This window comes from Panthera onca, chromosome A2 (assembly GCF_046562875.1).
Source record: "Panthera onca isolate mPanOnc1 chromosome A2, mPanOnc1 haplotype 2, whole genome shotgun sequence".
NCBI lineage: Eukaryota > Metazoa > Chordata > Mammalia > Carnivora > Felidae > Panthera > Panthera onca.
The window spans coordinates 87085132-87104616 of NC_138340.1; the positions used below are offsets into that span (position 1 = coordinate 87085132).

At 36.0% G+C, this 19485-nt stretch overlaps 1 protein-coding gene across 6 annotated transcripts in view; it reads right to left on the reverse strand.

Annotated features, from left to right (window-relative positions):
* PCLO (piccolo presynaptic cytomatrix protein) overlaps positions 1 to 19485 on the reverse strand; it is a 439623-nt gene that overhangs the window by 117132 nt on the left and 303006 nt on the right. For all 6 annotated transcript variants that reach the window (XM_060632355.3, XM_060632351.3, XM_060632353.3 and 3 more), the window contains exon 10: positions 3051 to 3176. In XM_060632355.3, coding sequence (XP_060488338.3) covers positions 3051 to 3176 — 126 coding nt within the window. The remainder of the gene's footprint in view (positions 1 to 3050; positions 3177 to 19485) is intronic.

Genomic DNA, 19485 nt, shown 5'->3' on the forward strand with positions numbered 1-19485 from the left:
ATAGTAATTATTGCCAAGTATCAGCATTCTGAAACACAACTCTTTCCTACATTATGTAACAAGATAGACAACCTAGTTCAGAAAGATTTTTCAAAAAACACTGAATAAAAATCTCCTTTTAATAAGTAACCAGCTCAGTGGACTCAGGAAGTAGTGGGGCCTTCTCCCCTCCATTTAATGTTAGTTACATAAGTCACTACTTTCTGAACAGCATCAGAAAACCTACAAGATTGGTCAGTGTGTTTTAAATGCACAAATCCTGACGATAAAAAGCTAGAAGAAACCTGAAAATACTCTTGCTCTTCCAAAAGTCAACACAGTCAGAATCCATGCCTCTGAGTGCTGCAAGAGTATAAGTATGTAAGACCCTGATGAGACTGAAAAGCCTACCGTAAGACAAATAACCAAACTTAGGAAAAACCGTAGGGTCAACCTCTTTTTTAACAATAGCGCATTTGTGTGGAGTGGGAAAAAAATGCAGTCTAAGAATTCTATGGTCAACCAACTGTCATTCATGTATGTTTTAAATCAAGCGTGAGGCAATTTTACATCATAAAGGCTCAGGGTATATAGTTTTGTATTCAGAAATGCAGAAAGATACACCGGGAAGACATCAAATCAATTCCTAAGTCTACCTGAAATTCATTCTACAGATGGAGAAGTACAATTAAATGCATACAAATACATATTTTATCTATCTATTCGTATACATTTTTTTCCTTAGAAAAGAAAAGAATTTCAAACTATGGAGAATTAACTGTTGTTATTGCCTTCAATAAATAAAATTTTATGATGTCATACAAAATTTTAAATATTAAAAAATCCACAAGACTTCAGTGATCTACACTCGGTATTCCTGTAGTTACATCAGACATAAAAATCAGAGTTGTGTCTTAACCAATATACTGCTCTGAAACTGTATGATAATCTCTTAGAGATTGAAGATGAGGGTTCTAAGAATGCCATGTATGAATAAAACACATAGTTACAGACAAAACAAAAATTATGTAAATATAAATACATATAGATATATATCCAGAAAATATATTGGTCAAACAATATTGTCCTTGTGTAATCCCATTTGGACTGATGACCTTCTAGTCAGTTCATCTTTGGACATGAAAGGACATATTTGGACATTAGGTTCACTTCAATTTTCTCTCTTGACTTAGTCTATATTATATCTATATATTTTTTTAATTTAAGTGTATGAACTTAAAAATGGCCACATAGACTACCAAGTACAAAAAGTATCATTTCATCACAAAACACTTCATTTAAGACATCTTCCAAAACCACCCTGATTTGTAGTATTTGTCAATTTCCATGGTGTAATTACAGACAAAAGTATGAAAATTTATCTGTATTCAGGTATCTTTGCATAACTATAAAACAAACAGTTGCTGCAATTTTTATTTTAGAATAAAAACAGCATACACCTTTCCTTCTGGAGTATGCTGCATAAAAGTGGCATATCACTTCCATCGTTAAAAATGGTGTCAATTAAAAAAAAATGGTCTCAATTTCTATAGCTTAAGTAGACTGCAACATCAAAGAGTAGCATCAGGCATGATAAGATTATAGTCATAGAAACTTTGTACAGACTCAGTAGTTTGCTCATAATTATTATATCTTGATTGACACAGTTTTTACTTTCTTTTAGCTTTCTGGCTAATTCTCCTACCTTTCTCTGTTTTATGCAGCACACTGGAATATTTTTAAAAATATGCTTTCAGTTACATATTAGGTGATGACCTGGTAATCTGGCATTCTGAAAACCAACAAGCAGATAAACAAAACAAACAGGCCTAATTTATCACATTGATCTGTTTCCACTTTGTAAATCCTCCCACCAAGACCAGTTCAAGCCATCAATGTGACGTCACTAAATGTGAAGTTAGGAAGAGCGTATCTTAGAGACTTGGTACCAACTGGCTCCAGTAAGAACACTGTGATGAGTAAATAATACCTCAAGTTTGTGTTTATTCTAATAGTCTACCAAAATATCCATGGACATTTTTGGGAGGTTCCAATACATTGAAGAAAATAATAGTGAATCATTTTAGCATAATGAGAATTTTAAATAACAAACAACATTTTATAAAACTATGAAATGAGAAAAAAACACTTTCCAAATAAGTATTTTGTTTAGAATGAAATAAAATGATAGGTTGAGGCTGTTTTATGATAAAAAAATATCCATTATAAACAATATCACTGAAAGCTTATAAACCATATGTTAGAGTTTGGAAACAACCCAATCAACTAAAAAACAAGTGAAAATAATCACTTTGTGTTTTGAGAACTGAACATTTTATGACATGTGAAAGAAATTGATAAAATACATGTTTTATGGACCTTTAGATACATCTGTAAAGTTCTTTTTTTTTTAAATGCTTTTGATGTGATAAGGTATATAGTACCCAAAAGTAGACAGTAACCTAGCACAGGAGTTGGTAAATTTTTTTCTGTTAAGAGCCATAGAGTATAAATTGTAGTTTTTGTAGACCATTTCATCTTGTCATGAATGCAGTTCTGTTTGTAGTGGGAAAATGCCCATATCCAACATGTAAATTCATGATCCTGGCTGTGTTCCAACACTGTTTTATAGAAACAAACAGCAGATAGATTTGGCCTGGGGGATGTTCACAGTTTGCTGACCCAACTTTAGGGTGTACTGAATCATGTGGTATTTTTACAGTTATGATTTCAATATAATTTTCTTAGTATTTATAAAAAAATTAATCTCAATAACCAAAGTGGTTTTAATAATATTGCCTAAGTCAGTAAACAATATTGACTAATTAGTGTTTCTTAAGTAAGATATTCACAGAGCAAACCCAACTGCCAAAAGGACAATGCAATTGAAAATAAAGTGAATATAGTTGTGAACACATTTTCTTTTATATTACGATACCAAAATTTCATAATTAACCATAAGGAGAGAGGGTTACCTACGTGGTAAATAAAGAGAAAATTTGCATATTAAAATAAAATATGTTTAACATAGGTATGTTCATTTTAATCAACAATGAAATCCTTATTCTTACCTTCCATAAGTTTTCCTGTCTGTTCTGCACTTCCTCCAGGAAGAATTTTGGCAATATAGGCTCCAATTTCTCCATTATGTCCAGGGATTTCTTTACCACCCACAATTCTAATTCCTAATCCATTACCTGTATTGAAAAAATAGCAAATTATTAGTAACATTTTAAAGGAACAACAGTTATCATGAGTTATAAGGTGCACATGACGTGAGCTCTGGTGCCCAGAAGCTATCTACAACATGAATATTGGGACTGGACACCAATAACAAAAGGATATTATCCTGAATTCAATAATAAATGATATGAAATAGGACATTCTGAGATTTTTGTAGGATCTACAATGAATCCCCTGATATTAAAAAATAATTTTAGGAATTCAATGATATCACCACGATATAATACAGATATCTTTGTCCACTTTTGGCCAGACACTTTGTAAACATATTGTATAAAGATGTTCTCAGTATAAGAAACACCAGAGTGCATAATTCACTTATGAAATTGAGGAGCATTTCATGTAAAAGACAGTAATAGCTATCATAAATTGAGAAGACACAATTTAAACATACAAATGATTGCAACTGATAAGACGAAAATACAATCATAATTTATGAATTACTATTCATTTTTTAGCCTTAACTCATCAACTAACATTGTGCATTATTAACATGACATTTTTCGTGAGGCAAAATAAAATTCTTGACTGATGAACAACTTAGTAAACTTTATTTCATAGAATAGATTTTTCTGTAATTAGCTACATGGATAAAAAGATGGAGAATGATTATTGTGTGAAAATTGAGTGTGATATAAATGAACTGTTGATGTTTTAAGTTTATATTTTCTTTATAATCAGCTAAAAATTAGCAAGCGTGTATATACAGCACCAGAAATATTTTTATTACAAATGTCAAGGATATTTTAAAAGTACTAAAAGAAAGCAGAATTCTTCTTAAATCAAGACACAATTAACTATTTCTTTAGATTAAAATTATTTCTATTCAGTGATTGAAGGCCCGTTTTCAACTCTTTCAAAAATCTCTAAATTTTAAAAGACAGCTTTCTTACAGATCCTGTTCCCTTCCCACTTTACTCTTCAAAAACAATCCCTGGAGTCAACATCAACACAGTACAAACATTCAACAAGCAAGTAACACGGGATTATGGAACCCTTCTGCCATTTATCCAGGTAGGGATATATTTTGGTAAAACATCATTTCCAGGTTATAAGGTAATTCCAAATGAATTTCCTCTCTCCTTTCCTTCCTCCCTTCCTTCCTTGTTTTTACCCTCTTTTCTCCCTCTCTTTCCCTCCTACTTGCCTCCCTCTTTCTACTTTTTTTTTTTTTTTAACCAGGGTAAGTGTTCTGAAGATTGAGCCTCAAAATAAAAACAAAAAAAACCCCAAAACTAAGCAAATCAACTGTATGCATCTAACTTTCCTGCTGTTGTCAATGGGTCATAGTTAAATAAGATACTAGCCTTCTCTGGCCTTACTTATGAAGCTTTTCTGTCACCAGTATCTTGGTCCATTGCTACCCCTGTGAGTAGAGATTAATTTATGATACACATTGAATATAGCTGTGTGAGTACAGAACATCATCTAGTATAGGACTTGGTCTCAACTAAGGCTGCTTACCAACAGTTGAGTTCTTACTTAGACAGTAGTCTTAAAGAATTCACCAGGACTGATTATATAATAAGATATTACATAGATATAAATAAAGGACAACAAATGAAGAAGTTATTACCCATTCTTCATTCAATCAGTTTAGTCTATCTTTTAGCGTGCTAAGGATATTTTGGAAATTACAAAATGAGGATTTTAAAATAGCTGGTCACGGAATTTATCTGTTAAAAGTAATAACAGTTTCTTAAAAGACTTGCTTTCACTTTTCATGATTGAATCCCTCAGAGCTGTAATTTACTACTTGTTAAACTTTTCATAAACACACACACAGATACTGAATTTCTAATGTGCTTGGTGTGTCTTTATCAATTTTGAGACATGTCAGTCTGAGATCCCAAAAGATGATTTAAGACATTTCCTTACCATATAGGCATATGTTCAAGATCATTCCATACATCAAAACTTATTATAATGCTACACTCAGAAGAGTACACTGTAGTAGGGTATAGTAGAGTGCTCAGGGCATTTGGTTTTATTTATTTGTTTTTAAGCTTAAAAAAACCAGAATATAAACATAGCCCATGAAAAACAATTTCAGCACTATATCATATATGGCATAGCATATGTTTAGAATCTACACATGGGATTATTATACCTTGTAAAGGTATAGCTAAAAGAGTAGTTGTGGAACTCTGAAATCTATTCATTGGTATAAGTGACTATTTTTAAAGATTTGGTTATAGTTTCATTCTATAGATGGAAATGTCTTAAGAGTTAAGTAGTTGCATCCCTACTACCATTTAATTTTTGGTGACTGAATACACCTAAAACCCTGTAGAAAAGGATCAGTGAAAGAAAGTTATAATTGTATCCATCTTAATAAAGTAGCACAACATGGGGCGCTTGGGTGGCTCAGTCGGTTGAGCGTCCGACTTTGGATCAGGTCATGATCTCGCGGTTCATGAGTTCGAGCCCCGTGTTGGGCTCTGTGCTGACAGCTTGGAGCCTGGGGCCTGTTTGGGATTCTGTGTCTCCTTCTCTCTCTGCCCCTCCCCCAACCAGTGCTCTGTCTCTCTCTGTCTCTCAAAAATAAGTAAAATATAAGGCTGATGCTAATTTAATAAAGTAGCACAACACAACATTTCTTTAATTGTGTAAAATACATCTTATACCACTGAATTCTAATACTTAAAACACTATACAAATACATGTTATAAGCCTCAGTATCTTTGGTAAAATGAAAGTAATGTACAGCCATGACAATACTGTGGGAAATGAAATTTTATATATAAAGAAACCACTTCAAGCACATAGTAAATTTTCAAGAATTCCTGTTGCTTTGAAATTGCTTTGACATTGCTGTGGTTGCTGCTAGTTTTTCATGTATACAATAAAGTAACATCGAAATATTAAAATTTGTGATAAAATAGAATGATAGAAAATAAAAAGACTCAGAAAGTATAACTTTTTTTTTTGCTTATTTTATAGTAGTTACATGCTAGTGGGTACATAAGAAGTTTTCTTTATATGATTTGTAATAATTTAAATGTGGACATTTTAACATTTCTATAGCTTCACTTTGATATTTTATGTAGTAAATGCAGATAAAATAAACAAAAATACTTCTATAAAAATAAAACACCCCAGCTCAAATCTAAATTATAGATTGCAATAGAATTGCAATAGAATTATAGAATGCAATAGAAGACCTGGTAAACTCAAGAAGGAACATTAATTTTTAACGGAAATGCTTGTATTTAAATGGTCCTTGATAAGTGATGTTTATATATTACCAAAGTTTTTCAACTTTGGACAAATTTTTATCAACACAAAATCCTTTTGCCTCCCTGCTTCTATTCTATCTCAAAACATTAACAAAATGCTTCCTTAGTTAGATGCCTTGAAAATACAAGGGTTTTGCTTGAGTGAACAGCACGGCAGGGTAGAGAGACGGTAGTTACCAAAGAGAACACAGAAGCTTTAAAAAAGATTGTCAGAAATTACAGTAATTTCATAACAAATAAGCAGAGATGTTACTGAGGGGGTCTTACAGAGAAATCTAACTTTCAAAAATCCTTTAAAGTATGTAGGGAATATTTATAAGAAAAGAGACATCCAACGATAAAGGTAGCAAGTCATTAAGAGAAAGTATTACCTTAATAACCTTAGGATTACAATTGAAATATACCAGTCTTTTCAAATCCCTATGTATGTTTTAATTATGTGGTAAATATACTACTAGGTAGTCACTTTTAATGTTCCAGTCCAAGATGACAACAGAGGAGGCTCCTGAACTCACCTCGTCCCATGGACACACCGAATCTACAGCTACACGTGGAGCAATTCCCTCTGAAAAAAATCCAGAAACTAGCTGATGACTCCTACATAATGGGTCCGTGCGAAAAAAACAAAATAAAACAAAACAAAACAAAACCCACATCAAAACACGTTTTGGCATACCTTCAACTCCTGGGAGCCATCAAGAACAAAGAAGGCAGCTCGAACAATCGTTAAGATTTGAGAGACAACCAAGAGCACAGGCCAGGCTGAATCATAATGTTTACATTTCTTTAATGTTTATTTATTTTAGAGAAACAGAGACAAAGTGCGACTGGGGGAGGGGCAGAGAGAGAGGAAGACACAGAATCTGAAGCAGGCTCCATGCTCTGAGCTGTCACCAGAGAGCACAGGGTGGGGGTGGGGGGCTCGAATCCACAAACCATGAGATCGTGAACTGAGCTGAAGTTGGATGCTTAACCGACTAAGCCACCCAGGCACCCCTGAATCATAATGTTTAAATCCTACGTGAAACCGTTGCATCAAGACTAGAAGATGTGATTGTTTTATCTAATGCTTAGAAACCAACACACAGAGTCAAAAAAAATTGAAGAAACAGAGAAATGTGTTCCAAACAAGAGAACTAGATAAAATTTCAGAAAAGGACCTTAATGAAATGGAGGAAAGTTATTTATTTAAAAAGTTCAAAATAATGATGTTCAATGAAGTTAGGAGAACAATACATGAACAAAGTGAAAATTTCAACAAACAGAATATATAACAAAGTATCAAAGAGAAATCAGAGAACTAAAGAATAAAATATATGAACTGCAAAATTCATAGAAGGGTTTACTATCAGACCAGAGAAGTAGAGAAAAGATGGGTTAACTTGAAAACAGAGCAGTAGAAGTCACCTGAGAGGAGCAATGAGAAAAAAGAATGAAAAAGAGTGAAAATAGATTAAAGGATTCATGAGATACCATCAAAATGAAAGTCAACCTATAGAATAGGAAAGACTATTTACAAATCACATTCCTGATAAGGGGTTAATATAAAAACATAAAAACTCATATATATATAGAACTCATACAACTTAGCAGCAAACAAATAAACAATCTGATTTAAAAATATGCAGAGAAACTAAATAGACATTTTTCCAAAAAGATATACAAATGGCCAAAAGGTGCTTGAAAGGGTGCTCAACATCATGAATCATCTGGGAAATGCAAATCAAAACCAAAATGAGATAATACCACACATCTGGCAGAATAGCTATCATCAAAAAAACAAGAGATAACAAGTGTTGACAAAGATGTGGAGAAAAGAGAACCCTGGTGTACTTGCTCAAGGGAATGTAAATTGGTGACAGTCACTATAGAAAACTGTATGGAGTTTCCCCAAATATTAAAAATAGAATTATCCTATGATCCAGTGATCCCAGTTCTAAGGATATGAAACGGGCTATCAAAGAGATATCTGTACTCCATGTTCATTATAGCACTATTCACAATAGCCAAGATATGAAAACAACTCAAGTGTTTAGTGACAGATGACTGGATAAAGAAGATGTGAGATACACACACACACACACACACACACACACACACACACACACACACACGGAATATTATTCAGCCTTGAGAATAAAGAAAATCCTGCCATTTGGGACAATGGGGATAGACCCTGAGGACATTAAGCTCAGTGAAATAAACCAGACAAACAAAGACAAATACCGCACAGTGTCACATATACGTGTGAGAAAAAAATTCAAACTTATAGAAACAGAGAGTGGAAAAGTGGTTGCCAGGGGCTCTGAGATGGAAAAGTTCTGAAGATCTAATATAAAACATTGTGACTATGGTTTTAACACTATATTGTACAAGTGAAATTTACTAAGAGAGTAGAAGTTAAGTGTTTTTACACACCAAAATATAAATACCTGAAGTGATGGATGTCTTAACTAGATGGGGGGGGGGGGGGATCTTTTCACAATATATACGTAAATCAAATCACCACAGTGTGCACTTTAAATATCTCACAAATTTATAAGTCCATGGTACATCAATAAAGTTGAAATAAAACACAAATAAAATAAGCTGTGTATAAAATAAAATGAGCATATTAAGGAAAAATCTTTATATTTGGATTTAAATTTAAAGTTTAAATCTAGTTTAACCTTTATTGGTTTATTAACATGTTACATTAAAAGTTCTGGTATTTTAAAGTATTAAAAAGAAAGTTATTATTTTCATTTAAAAATATATGAAAATATTAAGATATTACAATTATTAGACCATTAAGTTTAGACAAAATTAAAATCCTTGGTTCATTTTGACAAAACCACATACTACATCTAAACAACAAGGAAAAGCAAAGTCTTGTAAGTGAACACACTATCTTATTAATAGTAGTCTTTAAATCAATGGAGATTATTATTCACAGTAAAGTTATCACAGGATAATGATGTATTGCAATTTAGTTATGCCATTCATTGGGCTGAAGAAGAAGAAAGATTATCTATATAAATACTAGTGTTAATGAAGTACTAAGGATAATGGAAAAGTTTCCAAAGGATAGTTTAATCGACTCTATTTTTATAGTTTACACATTAATTATACTCCTGAGTGAGGCTACGAAAGTTTATTTTTATATTCTTTCACCTACTAATTTCTGTTATAAATTATCTATGTAAATATTTAGGAAAATAAACTAACATATTAAAAACACAGTAATTTCCCTTTTGTGTCTTACCAAATGCTACATTAATGAACTTATACTTGAGTCTAAAGACCTAAAGAATATTTCATTACTTCACCATTTTCCTTTATCTTTACTAATTTTTGCACTTTATGAGAAAAACATTCCTATGATACAACAACACATATAAATTACCTTAACAGCAATCCCTACTTGACTGTGTCCAGCAGCATCAAAATGGAAGCACCACATTAATACCAAATCTAATCTGACTCTAAACCTCAGTCTACAAATTACAAACTCAACTATTCCCATTAGCTTTTTCTAACACAGCCAATTGTTGTATGGAATCCTTTTTTTCTAGTTTTAAATATATATCCTTTACATATATGAAAGATTCAAAGAGAACATTCTTTGTCACATTTCCATCAACAGAATTTCACATTTGTCTTTTCTAATGTAATGTGAGTTAATATTAAGATAAAAATGTTACACAAAGCAAGTATAAAAGGCTATTCATACTCACATCACAGTAGAGGAATTGGGCCCCCCCATTGAATTGCCCCATGACTGAAATGGCCATTGTCATGGGAAATAACAAAGACACACACACACACACACACACACACACACACACACACACACACACAATGTTCCATATATATATATACACACACGTACATATAAAACATTATATATATGCAAAAAAGTCACAAATAAATATCAAAATATATCGGCAGTCTGGCTTTGTTTAACATCTTTCAAATAAAAGATATTTTGTACACTGATTTTATTAAGGATACATAGGGTTTCCTCTACCTGAAATACTTCAAAAATAATGTCCACCAAGAAAATTTCCCAGGACAGCCACACTGCAAAAATCATCTTTTGTTCATTCAATAACACGTGGATTTTTTTCTTTATTTTAGCTTATATAAGGCAAATGCAAAATTATAATCATAAAGGTAAAATCTGAGGGGGTTTGCATGATACTTCCATAAAAGGAAATAAAAAAACTTAATTCATTTAGCAGTACTTCCAAAATGAAGTAATTATTTTATATGAAATTGGATGTTACAAAATTAGAAGATTGGGTCAATTTATAGATATGGCCTTAATGCTTACTTGTTTAGATACTGATCTTAGGATGACAGCCTAGGACTGGGAGCGGGGTCATTTACTATGTATGTTAAAGAAAATTGTTGTATTGGGAGACACTCATGTAACCCGATCACTATTGGTGGAAATAAAATAGTTTAAGCTCATAATACTGTAATGCTATGATGACCTTTCCAAAATAAGTGCCAGTTTTATTTAATAAAAGGTAAGTAGGAAGAAGAATACTATTGTAATTAAACACTTATGAATAAGTGTTCCTTCTGTACTTCTGGAGATACTATAAGATTGTGGAAGACATATTCTATCTTGACTCCCAATAAGTCATTTTGAATGTAGGAGGAACATGTGACTTGGTTCTAACCAGTAGGAGCTGACAAAGGTAATGCGATAGTCACTACCATAATTTTATTCTCTTATCCCATTAAGACGACAGTTTTCTGCTGGTCCTGAAGAAGGAACCTGCCATATGTGAGAGGGTAACAGAGGGAACCACAGGGCAAGATGCTCAAGAGTCTCCAGTTGCTGAGAGTGGCTTGGCTGACAGCCAGGGAGCAAAGGGGAGCCTAGTACCATAACGGGAGAAACTGAATTGTGCCAATAACCGCGCTTGCTAGGTTGAAAGACTATCTGCAAGTTCCAGAACAGAATGCAGCCTTGCCAACACGTAGACTGCAGCATTCTGAGATCCTGACCAGAGATTCCAGTTAAGCTGTGCCTGGATTTCTTGACCCAAGAAAACTGTGAGATACTAAATGTGTGCTGTTTTAAGTCATTAAATTTGTGGTAATTTGTTACATGTCAATACAAAATACAAAGATAAAAGTGGTTTTCTGTGCACACAATATATATGGACATTATCCTGGTAGCAAAACTTGGGAGACATTTGTGCTTATAGTAGTTACCACAGTGACTGAGCAATAACAGAAGGTAGGAATGAAAGGGAAGATAGGGCAAAAAAATCACCTTTTTTTCCTGCATAAACAGAGGAAGAGCTCAGTTCTGCAAAGCTGAGATTCTGGTATAAAATGTGTAGTAAGCATACAGTATCTAGGCAACACTCAATATATAACTGAATGAATATTGAATGGATAAATACTAAAATGCACATTTTTCTCCAGGTCAGTCTAATGTATCAATGATAAGAGTGTTAACAACAATATAATTGTATTCTATTCTATTCTTAGAAAATGACTTAAAATTACGTCATCCCAGTGGATCTTAAAATAAAAAGAAAAAAAACAAAGCCCCCTCTGTTTATACATGAGGAAAATGAGGCATTGCCAGGCTGAATGCTCATGGCAACACCTAATTATATGGCAAAGGTAGAGGGAAGCCCAAGTAAGTGACCAGCAACGCATCTCCTGCCTGGTTAGCACCTGGTTTAGAATCAGAAGGGATGGATTTGAGAGCAGCACACCCAAAACCTCCTTACCCTGTTCAGTTGTAGAGAGAGAGTGATGGGAAGGATTGCAATTAGGCTTTTAAGAGAAGAAACCATCAGGATAGAGGAAATGTGTTGGGAACCAGCATTTCTCAGTCAAGACTAAGGAGAGGAAATGTTTTGGCTTAGGTGGCCACAGATCATAGCATACCATTTAATCTGTAGCTGGGATTGATTAAATTGACCACTTGATGTTTTGTTTCGTCTACGATAATTTTTATTTTTCTACTGATGCATAAAAGTTGATGCCATGCTTCTATCTTTATCATATATCACAAAGATGAAATTGTTACTTTTTTAGCATTACAGTTTTAATCATGTTTGTATTTTCACATCTATATACAAATATGAACTGCATATACTGCTGTTAAATGAATAAGTAGTTGGATTAACACTCCTATCTTGCTATGCAACTCTATAAAGAACAAAGTTTCTACAAGCCTGGTAGCATAATAATTGTTATAATTACTACTATTTGGGGGAAGAACTGAGAAACTGATTAGGTGAGAAAAGTTCTGAATTTGATGAGTCACTTTAGACATATAAATAAAATCTAGGTGTCCAGATTATTATTTCGCTACAGTCTAAACCTGTTCTCATCAAAATCAATTTGCTATTGGTGAAGAAAGTGTTCGACGTAGTTCAACAGCTTCTATTTTCCAGTATCTATCAGGAGATACTTTCCATTAAAGAGTGAAATAAGGAGAGAGAGGGAAGATGGCGGCGTAGGAGGACGCTGGGCTCACCGCGCATCCTGCTGATCACTTAGATTCCACCTACACCTGCCTAAAGAACCCAGAAAACCGCCAGAGGATTAGCAGAACGGAGTCTCCGGAGCCAAGCGCAGACGAGAGGCCCACGGAAGAGGGTAGGAAGGGCGGGGAGGCGGTGCGCGCTCCACTGACTGGCGGGAGGGAGCCAGGGCGGAGAGGCGGCTCGCCGGCCAAGCAGAGCCCCCGAGTCTGGCTGGCAAAAGCAGAGGGGCCTGACGGACTGTGTTCCGATAGCAAGCGCGACTTAGTGTCTGGGAGGTCATGAGTTAACAGCTCTGCTTAGAAAGCGGGAAGGCTGGAGGACAAAGGGAGGGAGAGCTGCTGAGCCCCCTAATGACAGAGCTCAGTTTGGTGGGGAACAAAGGCGCTCGCCAGCGCCATCTCCCTCACCCATCCCCCAGCCAAAATCCCAAAGGGAACCAGTTCCTGCCAGGGAACTTGCTCCCTCCTCGCAAACACCCAACTCTGTGCTTCTGCGGAGCCAAACTTCTGGCAGCGGGTCTGACTCCCTCCCGCTGCCACAGGGCCCCTCCTGAAGTGGATCACCTAAGGAGAAGCGAGCTAAGCCTGCACCCCATGCACCTTGCCTACCCACCCCAGCTAATACACCAGATCCCCAGCACCACAAGCCTGGCAGTGTGCAAGTAGCCCAGACGGGCCACGCCACCCCACAGTGAATCCCGCCCCTAGGAGAGGTGAAGAGAAAGGCACACACCAGTCTGACTGTGGCCCCAGCGGTGGGCTGGGGGCAGACATCAGGGCGGACTGCAGCCCCGCCTACCAACTCCAGTTATACACCACAGCACAGGGGAAGTGTCCTGCAGGTCCTCACCACTCCAGGGACTATCCAAAATGACCAAATGGAAGAATTCCCCTCAGAAGAATCTCCAGGAAATAACAACAGCTAATGAACTGATCAAAAAGGATTTAAATAATATAACAGAAAGTGAATTTAGAATAATAGTCATAAAATTAATAGCTGGGCTTGAAAACAGTATACAGGACAGCAGAGAATCTCTTGCCACAAAGATCGAGGGACTAAGGAACAGTCACGAGGAGCTGAAAAACGCTTTAAACGAAATGCAAAACAAAATGGAAACCACGATAGCTCGGCTTGAAGAGGCAGAGGAGAGAATAGGTGAACTAGAAGATAAAGTTATGGAGAAAGAGGAAGCTGAAAGAAAGAGAGATAAAAAAATCCAGGAGTATGAGGGGAAAATTAGAGAACTAAGTGATACACTAAAAAAAAATAATATACGCATAATTGGTATCCCAGAAGAGGAAGAGAGAGGGAAGGGTGCTGAAGGGGTACTTGAAGAAATTATAGCTGAGAACTTCCCTGAACTGGGGAAGGAAAAAGGCATTGAAATCCAAGAGGCACAGAGAACTCCCTTCAGACGTAACTTGAATCGATCTTCTGCACGACATATCATAGTGAAACTGGCAAAATACAAGGATAAAGAGAAAATTCTGAAAGCAGCAAGGGATAAACGTGCCCTCACATATGAAGGGAGACCTATAAGACTTGTGACTGATCTCTCTTTTGAAATTTGGCAGGCCAGAAAGGATTGGCATGAGATCTTCAGTGTGCTAAACAGAAAAAACATGCAGCCGAGAATCATTTATCCAGCAAGTCTGTCATTTAGAATAGAAGGAGAGATAAAGGTCTTCCCAAACAAACAAAAAGTGAAGGAATTTGTCACCACTAAACCAGCCCTACAAGAAATCCTAAGGGGGATCCTGTGAGACAATTACCAGAGACATCACTACAAGCATAAAACATACAGACATCACAATGACTCTAAACCCGTATTTTTCTATAATAACACTGAATGTAAATGGATTAAATGCGCCAACCAAAAGACATAGGGTATCAGAATGGATAAAAAAACAAGACCCATCTATTTGCTGTCTACAAGAGACTCATTTTAGATCTGAGGACACCTTTAGATGGAGAGTGAGGGCATGGAGAACTATCTATCATGCTACTGGAAGCCAAAAGAAAGCTGGAGTAGCCATTCTTATATCCGACAAACTAGAGTTTAAATTAAAGGCTGTAACATGAGATGAAGAAGGGCATTATATAATAATTACAGGGTCTATCCATCAGGAAGAGCTAACAATTATAATGGTCTATGCGCCGAATACCGGAGCCCCTGAATATATAAAACAATTACTCATAAACATAAGCAACCTTATTGATAAGAATGTGGTAATTGCAGGGGACTTTAACACCCCACTTACAGAAATGGATAGATCATCTAGACACACGGTCAATAAAGAAACAAGGGCCCTGAATGATACATTGGATCAGATGGACTTGACAGATATATTTAGAACTCTGCATCCCAAAGCAACAGAATATACTTTCTTCTCGAGTGCACATGGAACATTCTCCAAGATAGATCATATACTGGGTCACAAAACAGCCCTTCATGAGTTTACAAGAATTGAAATTATACCATGCATACTTTCAGACCACAATGCTATGAAGCTTGAAATCAACCACAGGAAAAAGTCTGGAAAACCTCCAAAAGCATGGAGGTTAAAGAACACCCTACTAACGAATGAGTGGGTCAACCAGGCAATTAAGAAGAAATTAAAAAATATATGGAAACAAACGAAAATGAAAATACAACAATCCAAACACTTTGGGACGCAGCGAATGCAGTCCTGAGAGGAAAATACATTGCAATCCAGGCCTATCTCAAGAAACAAGAAAAATCCCAAATACAAAATCTAACAGCACACCTAAAGGAAATAGAAGCAGAACAGCAAAGGCAGCCTAAACCCAGCAGAAGAAGAGAAATAATAAAGATCAGAGCAGAAATAAACAATATAGAATCTAAAAAAACTGTAGAGCAGATCAATGAAACCAAGAGTTGGTTTTTTGAAAAAATAAACAAAATTGACAAACCTCTAGCCAGGCTTCTCAAAAAGAAAAGGGAGATGACCCAAATAGATAAAATCATGAATGAAAATGGAATGATTACAACCAATCCCTCAGAGATACAAACAATTATCAGGGAATACTATGAAAAATTATATGCCAACAAATTGGGCAACCTGGAAGAAATGGACAAATTCCTAAACACCCACACGCTTCCAAAACTCAATCAGGAGGAAATAGAAAGCTTGAACAGAGCCATAACCAGCGAAGAAATTGAATCGGTTATCAAAAATCTCCCAACAAATAAGAGTCCAGGACCAGATGGCTTCCCAGGGGAGTTCTACCAGACGTTTAAAGCAGAGATAATACCTATCCTTCTCAAGCTATTCCAAGAAATAGAAAGGGAAGGAAAACTTCCAGACTCATTCTATGAAGCCAGTATTACTTTGATTCCTAAACCAGACAGAGACCCAGTAAAAAAAGAGAACTACAGGCCAATATCCCTGATGAATATGGATGCAAAAATTCTCAATAAGATACTAGCAAATCGAATTCAACGGTATATAAAAAGAATTATTCACCATGATCAAGTGGGATTCATTCCTGGGATGCAGGGCTGGTTCAACATTCGCAAATCAATCAACGTGATACATCACATTAACAAAAAAAAAAAAGAGAAGAACCATATGATCCTGTCAATCGATGCAGAAAAGGCCTTTGACAAAATCCAGCACCCTTTCTTAATAAAAACCCTTGAGAAAGTCTGGATAGAAGGAACATACTTAAAGATCATAAAAGCCATTTATGAAAAGCCCACAGCTAACATCATCCTCAACGGGGAAAAACTGAGAGCTTTTTCCCTGAGATCAGGAACACGACAGGGATGCCCACTGTCACCGCTGTTGTTTAACATAGTGCTGGAAGTTATAGCATCAGCAATCAGACAACAAAAGGAAATCAAAGGCATGAAAATTGGCAAAGATGAAGTCAAGCTTTCGCTTTTTGCAGATGACATGATATTATACATGGAAAATCTGATAGACTCCACCAAAAGTCTGCTAGAGCTGATACATGAATTCAGCAAAGTTGCAGGATACAAAATCAATGTACAGAAATCAGTTGCATTCTTATACACTAACAATGAAGCAACAGAAAGACAAATGAAGAAACTGATCCCATTCACAACTGCACCAAGAAGCATAAAATACCTAGGAATAAATCTAACCAAAGATGTAAAAGATCTGTATGCTGAAAACTATAGAAAGCTTATGAAGGTAATTGAAGAAGATATAAAGAAATGGAAAGACATTCCCTGCTCATGGATTGGAAGAATAAATATTGTCAAAATGTCAATACTACCTAAAGCTATCTACACATTCAATGCAATCCCAATCAAAATTGCACCAGCGTTCTTCTCGAAACTAGAACAAGCAATCCTAAAATTCATATGGAACCACAAAAGGCCCCAAATAGCCAAAGTAATTTTGAAGAAGAAGACCAAAGCAGGAGGCATTACAATCCCAGACTTTAGCCTCAACTACAAAGCTGTCATCATCAAGACAGCATGGTATTGGCACAAAAACAGACACATAGACCAATGGAATAGAATAGAAACCCCAGAACTAGACCCACAAACGTATGGCCAACTCATCTTTGACAAAGCAGGAAAGAACATCCAATGGAAAAAAGACAGTCTCTTTAACAAATGGTGCTGGGAGAACCGGACAGCAACATACAGAAGGTTGAAACTAGACCACTTTCTCACACCATTCACAAAAATAAACTCAAAATGGATAAAGGACCTGAATGTGAGACTGGAAACCATCAAAACCTTAGAGGAGAAAGCAGGAAAAGACCTCTCTGACCTCAGCCGTAGCAATCTCTTACTCGACACATCCCCAAAGGCAAGGGAATTAAAAGCAAAAGTGAATTAATGGGACCTTATGAAGATAAAAAGCTTCTGCACAGCAAAGGAAACAACCAACAAAACTAAAAGGCAACCAACGGAATGAGAAAAGATATTTGCAAATGACACATCGGACAAAGGGCTAGTATCCAAAATCTATAAAGAGCTCACCAAACTCCACACCGGAAAAACAAATAACTCAGTGAAGAAATGGGCAGAAAACATGAATAGACACTTCTCTAAAGAAGACATCCGGATGGCCAACAGGCACATGAAAAGATGTTCAACGTCGCTCCTTATCAGGGAAATACAAATCAAAACCACACTCAGATATCACCTCACGCCAGTCAGAGTGGCCAAAATGAACAAATCAGGAGACTATAGATGCTGGAGAGGATGTGGAGAAACGGGAACCCTCTTGCACTGTTGGTGGGAATGCAAATTAGTGCAGCCGCTCTGGAAAGCAGTGTGGAGGTTCCTCAGAAAATTAAAAATAGACCTACCCTATGACCCAGCAATAGCACTGCTAGGAATTTATCCAAGGGATACAGGGGTACTGATGCATAGGGGCACTTGTACCCCAATGTTTATAGCAGCACTCTCAACAATAGCCAAACTATGGAAAGAGCCTAAATGTCCATCAACTGATGAATGGATAAAGAAATTGTGGTTTATATACACAATGGAATACTACGTGGCAATGAGAAAGAATGAAATATGGCCTTTTGTAGCAACGTGGATGGAACTGGAGAGTGTGATGCTAAGTGAAATAAGCCATACAGAGAAAGACAGATACCATATGTGTTCACTCTTATGTGGATCCTGAGAAACTTAACAGAAACCCATGGGGGAGGGGAAGGAAAAAAAAAACAAAGGAGGTTAGAGTGGGAGAGAGGCAAAGCATAAGAGACTCTTAAAAACTGAGAACAAACTGAGGGTTGATGGGGGGTGGGAGGGAGGGTAGGGTGGGTGATGGGTATTGAGGAGGGCACCTTTTTGGATGAGCACTGGGTGTTGTATGGAAACCAATTTGACAATAAATTTCATATATTAAAAACAAAAACAAAAAAAAATAAACAAAAAAAAAATAAAGAGTGAAATAATACAATTTGTTTGGTTATTTTCATTTCTCTATTTTAAAAATTGTTACTACTACCTGGAAAGGACAAGGAATGTTACACGTTGCTAGGTGACCAGCTATGAATAGTCCAACATTCCAGTGAGATTGTGCTTTAAACAAAAAGAGAGCTGCTCTTATTTTCAGCCAGTGTTCTACTACATCAGATATGTTGAACTTTTAACTGTCAGATGTCTCAAAATATATGACTTTGACGTGATGAATTCTGTTTGGTTTCTGTGTGCCATGCCGATATTGTTTTATATTTAATACATTATTTGATTATTCTCAAACTCTTTAGTATCATCTTCAGAGATAGAGGCAAATAGAAGCAACTAACATTTCAAGAATTTTGTCTATGTGTCTTACACTTTTTTATGTTAAAAATTATTTCTTGGGTGCCTGGGTGGCTCAGTTAAGTGTCAGAATTGGTCTCAGGTCATGATCTCAAGATTCACAAGTTTGAGGCCCGCGTTAGGCTCTGTGCTGATAGCTCAGAGTCTGGAGCCTGCTTCAGGTTTTGTGTCTCCCTCTCTCCGCCCCTCTCCTGCTCATGCTCTGTCTCTGTCTGTCTCCCAAAAATAAATA